Raw genomic sequence first — 9,634 nt, forward strand, 5'->3', positions numbered from 1 at the left:
TAGGGAGCTGAGCTGTGTGAAGCCTGATAGATGGTTGGGGATGAGAACTACAAGACTGAAACATTTCTTCAGTCTGAACATTCCTTTCACCCTAACCCTACCAGTCATGTTTTATTATGTTTAACCTGACCCCAGTTTTACTACCTATGGAAAACTGCCGCAAGGTGAGCTGCATCATGGGTAATGCAGGCACCAGGTTTTGGCTGAATATAGGTTAATTTTTAGCCTGTCCATCCAGCAACACTGCAGGGGTGGAAAGTAGGCTAGTTAAGTACAGTTTCTCAAATACTTTAGGCTGCTTAAGCACAGTTTTGAAGTATTTGTACTTTAGTGTTTTCATTTTTGCTGCTTCACTAGCCTACATTTTAGAGACAACTATTCCTACTTTTTGTTGCACTACATTTATTCAATCATTTTAGTTTTTTTTTTTTTTACAGAATCAGATGAATGAACTGAATACAGTAGAGTCATAAGACTTTACTAATCCCTGGAGGGAAATTCCCAAGCTATCCAGCACATTATTAGCATACAGAATCAAGTAGTTAACATTAGCTCCACCTTTATCAGTTGCAACATTAAATGTGATGCACACAATAATGCATCAATAATTATAATCTCTACAATAATGTAGCCTAAATATACAGTCCTGCATAGTGAGTACTTTTACTTTGGTACTCTGAGTAGGCTATAGTTTGCGTATGAAAATACTTTTGTACTTTTTGGTACATTTTTTGAATGCAGGACTTTTACTTGTAACCGATTATTTTTACACTGTGGTAGCGTATTGCTACGTTAAATTAACTAAGTATTTGAAAGGTTTTTCCACCACAGGGACACTGTTAAAGGAGGGAAGTACTAAATCAGTGAAAGACAACTAGTCATGTCGAGCTTTCATGTATTCTTGAGCAGGATGTGTTATTTTGAACATTTTCTGCATTTAAAAAAATATTGCTTTAAAAATGTTATAGTATTATATTACATTTATAAATTACAATTATAAAAAAAATTTAACATGAACAATAAACATAGAAATGTGGTCAAAGAAAAATAATCAATACATTCATGAAAACACAAGCGTAGATACAGTAATATTGATATTAATGAGTCACTTAAGGAGTGAAGCATCAATATTTGTTGTAAATTACTCCAGAGCGTCATAGCAGCAAGTCTGAAAGAAACAGTTTGAAGCTCAGACCTTTTTGTGGTAACCTGTAACTTCTGCAGAGTGGGTTTGACAAGCATCAGAGCTCTCTGTGACAGTCCAAGTGGAGCTGCACATATGCTGTTTACACAGGGCCAGCCCATATTTGAAGATGTATATACACTTTAACCCAAATAAGCTACAGTTTTTGAATTGAAGTAAGCTTTAAAGGAGGTCATTGCTGTTGTATAGTGAAACAAAAGTGATGCATTGAAATTAAAGAAATTTGAAGTGAAAAACTGAACATTTAACACTTTTCATTTAATTTTATTCTTTGTGTTTATTATATTATATATATATTATACAAGTCAAGAAAACAAAACAGTGCATTACAGCATTTGTAGTACCAAACAACAGTGATATATTTCTGTAAACAAACTGCTCACATCCATGGCTTTAGTCCACTTCCTCAATAGTGGGGCCCTGGGAGCTGCCTTTGGCCTGGCTGTCGCAGCCTCCTGCTGCTGCTCCCTGGTACAGTTTTGTAATAATTGGCTTGCACACACTCTCTAGTTCTTTCTGCTGATGCTCATACTCATCTGTCTCAGCCAGCTGGTTGCTCTCCAGCCAGGAGATTGTCTGGTTGCACTTGTCAATGACCGTTTTCTTATCCTCCTCGCTAATCTTTCCTTTCATAGTCTCATCCTCGACACTGCTCTTCATGTGGTAGGCATAGGACTCCAGTGAGTTCTTAGCTGCAATCTTCTCCCTCTGCAGGTCGTCCTCAGACTTGTACTTTTCAGCATCCTGTACCATCCGCTCAATCTCCTCTTTGCTGAGGCGGCCCTTGTCATTGGTTATGGTGATTTTGTTTTCTTTGCCGGTGCTTTTGTCTACGGCAGACACATTCAGAATGCCATTGGCATCGATGTCAAAAGTGACCTCCACCTGTGGTACACCTCGAGGTGCAGGAGGGATACCTGTGAGCTCAAACTTGCCCAGCAGGTTGTTGTCCTTGGTCATGGCTCTCTCGCCCTCAAACACCTGAATCAGCACACCTGGCTGATTATCTGAGTATGTGGAGAAGATCTGGGTCTGCTTGGTGGGTATGGTGGTATTGCGTTTGATTAGTGGTGTCATAACTCCACCAGCAGTCTCAATGCCCAGAGACAGGGGAGCCACGTCCAGCAGCAGTAGATCTTGTACGTTCTTGGAAGTGTCACCCATGAGGATAGCAGCCTGGACTGCTGCACCATAAGCCACAGCTTCATCTGGGTTGATGCTCTTGTTCAATTCTCTACCATTAAAGAAATCTTGCAAGAGCTTTTGAATTTTAGGAATTCTTGTGGAGCCGCCAACCAGGACAATTTCGTGGATCTTGGACTTATCCAGCTTTGCATCTTGCAGGGCCTTCTCAACTGGCTCCAGTGTTCCCCTGAAGAGCTCTGAGTTGAGCTCCTCAAAACGTGCCCTTGTGATGGAGGTGTAGAAGTCAATGCCCTCAAACAGAGAGTCAATCTCAAGGCTAGCCTGGGTGCTGGAGGATAAGGTCCTCTTTGCTCTCTCACAAGCTGTACGCAGTCTCCTCACTGCTCTCTTATTCTGGCTGATGTCCTTCTTGTGCTTTCTTTTGAATTCCTCTACAAAGTGTTTAACCATCCTGTTGTCAAAGTCCTCCCCGCCAAGGTGTGTGTCTCCTGCAGTGGCTTTCACCTCAAAGATGCCATCTTCAATGGTTAGGATGGACACATCAAAGGTGCCTCCACCAAGGTCAAAGATGAGCACATTGCGCTCTCCTCTTTTACCTTTATCAAGGCCATAGGCGATGGCTGCTGCTGTGGGCTCGTTGATTATTCTCAGAACATTCAGTCCAGAGATCACCCCTGCATCCTTGGTGGCTTGCCTCTGAGAGTCGTTGAAATAAGCTGGCACTGTGATTACAGCATTTGACAGCTTCTGTCCCAGATAGGCCTCAGCTACCTCCTTCATTTTTACTAGAACCATAGATGAGATTTCTTCTGGATAGAAGGCCTTGATCTCACCTTTGTACTCCACCTGGACTTTGGGCTTTCCATTATCGTTAATCACCTTGAAAGGCCAGAGTTTCATATCAGCCTGGACAACGGGGTCACTAAACTTTCTCCCAATAAGACGCTTGGCATCAAAGACTGTGTTGGTGGGGTTCATGGCAACCTGGTTCTTGGCAGCATCTCCAATGAGCCTCTCAGTGTCAGTAAAGGCCACATAGCTGGGAGTGGTCCTGTTGCCCTGGTCATTGGCAATGATCTCTACTTTGCCATGCTGGAAAACCCCAACACATGAATAGGTGGTGCCCAGATCAATACCAATCGATATTCCTTTAGCTGAGGACATCTTGTTTGTTCCTTATAAGGTCCTAGAAAAATTAGGAAGAGAACACATTTACAATTTTGGGTGCCACTGAAATCAAATAATTTGTGTAATATTAATCTTGCAAATAAATAAATACAGTATGAGGTTGTAGTGGTATTCAGGAAAACTGCTTTGAAAGTGTAGCTTTCTAAACTACCAATTACATTACTTCAGACTGGAAGAAGTTGAAAGCTGCTTGTATAACTTAAGCTACTTAGAAAAACCAGTTCAACCTGTTAAGTTTGTTACTTGAGACCTAAACCTGTCCTAAGTAAAACAATCCCACCTGCACTGTTCACAGACACAATCACAAAGAAAGTTATATTTCTATTGTAAACAAATCTGGTTTTTGTATCATCTGGCTGCAACTAAAACAGTAAAGAAAATGTATTTAAATTTCTTACTTTAAAAAGTATTTAAATTTGTTTTATACAAATTCATTTGAATGTGTTAACTCACTTCAAGATTACAAATAAAACAAAAACTAATTCATTTATGATTCCTTAATTTAGAACTTTTATATGAAAAGGCCCAAACCACAAGACTGAAGTCACTTAACACATTTGTCTACAGTCCCATACTCACATTCCACTGGATCTATAATCAACTGTGAATCAAACTTCACCATTAATTAAGGCATCATCTAAAACAGAACTGATACACTGGGATAAGTGGTTTAAAATAATACCTGAAGATGCACCCTTCACAATCACAGATACATTTTAACATTAAGTTTGAGCTGTTTCCATTTAAAGCCCTTAACCACATGCATTTAAAATCTGAAAATCAGTTGCTACTTACGTTCAGCAATACACTCTCTGTTGCTCAAAGATGTCGAAGGATCTCAGAAGTTTCCCTAAGCAGTTTCCTTTGTGTCTCTTCTGAAATTTATGCCTGGACTGACTCAGGCCCATTGCTTATATAGCTATAACTGGGTTTCCAGAAGTCTCCCAGCTCCTCCTCCTCCAATCTCAGTGACTCAGCTGTTAAAATTAGCAGCTAACACAACTGGTCTGGTGCGTGAAAGCTGCTGAATATTCCAGAGTGGGACAGTAGTTAACGCTCAGCCTGCTGGGCTGACTATGAAGACAGTGTAGACAGTGTAGTAGCAGGGAGGTATGTGGAGGTGTTAACACTGGTGAATGTCAGTTTTATCCCTAAAACAATGGACAGAACCACTCATCTAAAAAGCCCTCTTGTTTTGTTGTCATTTTTCTGGGTATAAAGTTAATCTCTGTTTTCTCTGCTTTATTGCTGATTAAATGCATTCTTTTTAATACAGAGTATACACGATTTAATCACATGAAATATGGTCAACCACTGGATCAAATTAAGATGGTTACAAGCAAATGGCAAAGATGAAGTCTAATATTTTTATCGACATACAGCTCATACATTATAGTTACTGTACACATACTACCAGAAGCATAGGAAGAAAGACATTCAAATGTACCAGTAACAGATGCAGGGTTTTTTTCCAAAAGGAATGCTCATTTTATTAAGGTCAGTGCTGATATAATTGATGAAAATGACTTAAAAGGCACATTCATACCATGGCCTTAAAGGTACCGTCCAGTCAAAATACTCCTCAGCGAGACAAAGCTCAGCTGGAATTTGAGTGAGCAAATGGAAACTTGGCATGGAATGAGGGAATTTATAGTAATGTGAAAATGCTTTAAGAGCCCCTTCTCACTCTTCTCTGGGAATGTATAAAACCTGTTATCTTTAACATAATCTGAGACATAACAAAACATCAGAATCTGTTGTTAGCATATTAAACATTACTTTGTTCAGGGACAGGATGTTGAATGTGAACAAAATGAGTCAGGAGTTTAAACTGGTTATTTTGCTGTAATAAAAGGCATCCCTGGATGTTACCTTTTAGGTCATGTATGCAGATACCATTCAATGAGATTATTTAATACAAATAAAACAAACCAAATAATGTACATTTAATACAGAGTTCGTTATGGCTCAACCTAAACTCTGGCTTGTGTAATCTTCTTATCAAACCTTAATGCTATTTGACAGACAAAACATAAATGGTATCTTGTGTTCCACACTTATGGCCATCATTTGACACTGTGCGTGAACAGGGTATACAAATAAACATAAGCAGTAGCAACTAAATAAGAACATACACATGAACACATGCAAGACGTAAAATGTTAGTTGGTTACACGTTTACAAGTCTTAGTTTTGATAATTAACACTATGTCTGAAGAGCTATTAATAAGTTACATTCAGGATAGGTAAAATAATTCCTCCATTTTGTAACAATTTAGAAAATAAAACAGATATCTCTATTTATCCCAGGGCAACAGTGTGTTGATACCAGACACTCTTGTTAATACCTGTGAACAAAATACAGGGTTATTGTAAACATGTGGGTTTATTATACATACTGACATCCGTCCATCCATTATCTATACCAGGAGGGGTGGCAGGGTGGGGTTGGGGGGGGCAATCCCACAGTACCAGCTGACATTAGGTCAGAGGCAGGGTACACCCCAGACAGGTCGCCAGTCCATCACAGGGCTGACATGTAGATAAACAAACTAAATTGCCTACAGGCAATTTAGAGTCACCAATTAACCTAAGCTGCATGTCTTGGGACTGTGGAAGGAGGCTGGAGTACCCGGAGAGAACCTACGCAGGCACAGGGGAGAACATGCAAACTCCACACAGAAAGGTGCCAGGTGGGCCGGGGCTCAAACCCAGAGCCTGCTTGCTGTGAGGCGACTAATCACTGCACCACTATGCCACCCCATTATACTGACACACTGAGGTAAAAAAAAAAGAAATGATCAAAAATAAGTAGGCCAGTCAGGATAAGTAGTATAGGTAATGAATGGATAGACAAAATATTCCAGAGTGAGAACTACCTGTAATAATTAGGTTTGAAGGGGCCATTCTTATTGAGGCCCATGTACTTGGCCTGCTCATCCGACAGCTCTGTCAGGTGTGCATCAAAGTTTGGAAGGTGCAAACTGGCCACATACTCATCTGGAGGAAAGAGACGGATTAAAAACAGAATACTTTTTTTTTTTTTGCTGGACAATGTAATTTTAAGGTCAAGTCACAAGGTAGCAACAAATAGCAATATATAAGTGAAGTACTACAAACAGGCTGTTTTATATAACCTAAAACTGCATTGCAGACCAATCATATACTAAAGAGATGGCTCTTACCCATCTTCTTGGGCAGAAGATACACATCCTGTTTATAACGTCCCTCTGGAGCATTGAACAGCTCAATCAGGGCCAGGGCCTACAAACGACACAGACCACACAGTGGCTGTAAGACTCATAAGAGATACCAGGAAACTAGACGTTACTACAGAACAGTGAGGTGACGTGTGTGAGGCATCGAAGCATCTGTCATGAAGTGTCAGTGAAGGCCACTGCTGAGAGGACAAACTGCTAACCTGAGTTGTGGCTGTGATGGACAACACAAATGTAGGCACTGTGGAGCAGCTCAGATTTAAGAGGCGACCCTGAGAAACAACAGAGTACATGTCTCAACTATGGAATTATGTACAGAAACTAAGATGAACTCAAGAGCAGCTAGAACTTAAACTCATAATGTGATACAATAACATAAATGTATGCAGCTTTTGTATGAATGTTAAACTGACCCATGAGGTTCAAGTAAAATTACAAAGGACACGGTTTTTTGAGGGTATTCGGCTGTAGAGGGACGTTACCTCTGCCAGCAGAACAACCCTCTTTCCATCAGGCCAGATGATGTGGTCAACCTGAGAGCGAACCCTCTCCCAGGTCAACTCAGGGCTGCGCAGACTCGCCTTAGGACACAAGAGAAAAATACAAGTAAAGAAATGAAAGGAAGGACTTTGCGCAAAACAAAGGTAATTTATTTGTTAACACGACCACAGGGAAAAGAATATCTGGAAAAAACATCACGAGAACTCAAACAAAGAACAGCAGAACACAAAAGTACTTTAATTATATTTAAAAAAGAGAGAGAGAGATCCAGTAGTGGCTCATTTCATGAAAATGAATCATCCAGTCTCCTCCTGTGAATGCACAGTATAGGAATTGGTTAGTTATGTTAGTTATGTAAAGAGAGAAGGTGATTTAGAGACATTGCAGGGAGGCAGTTAAAGTCAGAAAATGTTAAAGGAGGACTTAGCATGAGTCAACTTTCTAACACTCAAAGTGTTTGGTTATGCCAAAAAAACAAGATGGAGAAAAGTTGCATGACGCTGTTAAACTTGTATTGAAGCTTACACTGGTCCACACATTGCTGCGTGCGTGTTCCCCAAGTTAGAAATAGAAATTTTCCAGACGGATCCAAAACTCTGACACACATACAATGACAGAGATGTATTACCACATCAATCTCCGTATTGGAGTGCCCCATATTGCAGACAATGCAGCCATTCTTCATTCGGTCGAGCTGTTCTCTGGTAACAACATTCTTGTTGCCTGCATTTGAAGAAAAAGAGCAGTGATGTTGTAAACTGTAAAGTGGGAGTGAGTCATGTCCACAGAGGTGAAAATCAGTTTCTGTCACATCAGTGGATTTACGACTGCATGGAAACTTACGTATTCCTGTCATCTGACTAGCAGACACAACCAAAAAGCATTTTATCTCTTAGGTGAAAAGTCTGGTTTTGAACCCCAGAGACTTCAGCTAAGATAGTAAAATGTGCCATGCTTTTGTATGCTACAAACACTGTGATTATCAAAGCAGAAGTAATGGAAGTCACTGCATGAGGCGGAGTACCAGTGCAAGTTATCACCACGTCCATCTGCCGGATGACCTCGCTCAGCTTGACCACTCGGAAACCATCCATGCTGTGTGGATACACAAAAACAGATTTTTATATGTTTAAGCAACACAGGCTAAAAAGAACTTAAAACAAATTCCACTGTTAGTGACGCACCAAGCCTGCAGGGCACAGATGGGGTCAATCTCTGTGATGCACACAATAGCTCCAAGGGCCTTAAGAGCAGTACAGCAGCCTTTCCCCACCTACACAACACAAAATGATGTGTGAAGAGGTCTGCTGCATCAGTGAGAACCCCATCATTCTTTCAAAAACAAGAACTGCTTTTATATCAAAGAATGATTCACCTCTCCATAACCACACACAACGACTTGTTTGCCTCCAAACATTATATCTGTGGTCCTCTTCAACCTGGCAGAAACAAGCAAAATGACACTTTTACCAGTTTTCATGCTACAAACACAGTCACACTGTCAAAAGAGCAGCAGCAGCTAACTAACGGCTAGTTTTATGGATGATTAATTGTCCTCACCCATCCAGGATTGATTCACGGCAGCAGTAAAGGTTGTCAAATTTCTGCTTGGTGACGGAGTCATTCACGTTCATGGCAGGGACACTCAGCTTGCCAGCCTTAGACAACTGGTACAGTCTGAGAAGACACAGGGGTAAACATTTTCCAGCAAATACGGACACACAACACCCATGCACTTATCCACACAAATTAAGCTGTGACCTTATACTTTCCAGAGCATCTGGCTAATTGATTCCACTGAGAATTGTACAGTCATAGCTGCTGTGACCTCTGGTTGAGCTCAGTTTCAAATAGGCTGCAGCCAAAATCAGGCCAGTGACCATTTTAATCTGCAGTGTCAGTGTGTGTTAATAGTAATATGACTCATATAACTGCCTCTGACAATGTTGGGCTATCACAGTATATATCATTCATCAGGAGCTGATTTTGTTGGCAGCATTGTTTGCTTCCCACTCAGCTCCATCTAGAAGACAAAATAAAGTAAACATTTAACAGAAAAAGATTTTAAAAGCAGCTTAATCTTAGTTTCCACCGTCTTTATTATTTATGGTCCATTGTGGGCTGTCATAAGCTGCAGCACAAATGTGTAAATGTCATAATTTCTTTGTGGATAAAATAGAAATGCTTTTTTCAGTATCTGGGTCTTATTCTTACAAATTTTGCTGTTACTGCCAACAGTTATAGCTTTGGCTAGTCATCATTTGTTGAACAAAGCCATGAGTAAAATATTACCAAAAAGAAATTGTCAGGTTTGCCTAGCTACACCTTCCTCTCTTCTTTTTCCTAACACTAGACTAGCACTTGCACTGCTTAACAT

General features: G+C 40.3%; 2 protein-coding genes across 3 annotated transcripts in view; both read right to left on the reverse strand.

Moving 5' to 3' along the window:
* Nucleotides 1–1,525: 1,525 nt before the first annotated feature.
* hspa1b (heat shock protein family A (Hsp70) member 1B) lies at nt 1,526–4,424 on the reverse strand. Its single transcript, XM_020619939.1, has 2 exons — nt 4,334–4,424; nt 1,526–3,536 (listed from the first exon to the last, which is right to left on the reverse strand). Exon 2 carries the CDS (start codon nt 3,512–3,514, stop codon nt 1,598–1,600), a length of 1,917 nt encoding a protein of 638 aa, XP_020475595.1. The 5' UTR covers nt 3,515–3,536; nt 4,334–4,424; the 3' UTR covers nt 1,526–1,597.
* A 319-nt stretch (nt 4,425–4,743) lies between these two features.
* ahcyl1 (adenosylhomocysteinase-like 1) overlaps nt 4,744–9,634 on the reverse strand; it is a 20,791-nt gene continuing 15,900 nt past the window's right edge. The window contains exons 8-17 of one of the 2 annotated variants that reach the window (XM_020620417.1): nt 8,818–8,934; nt 8,633–8,696; nt 8,442–8,530; nt 8,282–8,352; nt 7,886–7,980; nt 7,239–7,337; nt 6,960–7,028; nt 6,724–6,802; nt 6,418–6,538; nt 4,744–5,886 (exon numbers count right to left, since the gene is read on the reverse strand). In XM_020620417.1, coding sequence (XP_020476073.1) covers nt 5,880–5,886; nt 6,418–6,538; nt 6,724–6,802; nt 6,960–7,028; nt 7,239–7,337; nt 7,886–7,980; nt 8,282–8,352; nt 8,442–8,530; nt 8,633–8,696; nt 8,818–8,934 — 811 coding nt within the window. In that variant the 3' untranslated portion in view covers nt 4,744–5,879. Of the gene's footprint in view, nt 5,887–6,413; nt 6,539–6,723; nt 6,803–6,959; nt 7,029–7,238; nt 7,338–7,885; nt 7,981–8,281; nt 8,353–8,441; nt 8,531–8,632; nt 8,697–8,817; nt 8,935–9,634 lie in introns of those variants that run through there. The other variant, XM_020620427.1, reaches the window with a different exon arrangement.

Source organism: Monopterus albus, unplaced genomic scaffold, assembly GCF_001952655.1.
Source record: "Monopterus albus unplaced genomic scaffold, M_albus_1.0 scaffold6.1, whole genome shotgun sequence".
NCBI classification, from domain to species: Eukaryota; Metazoa; Chordata; class Actinopteri; order Synbranchiformes; family Synbranchidae; genus Monopterus; species Monopterus albus.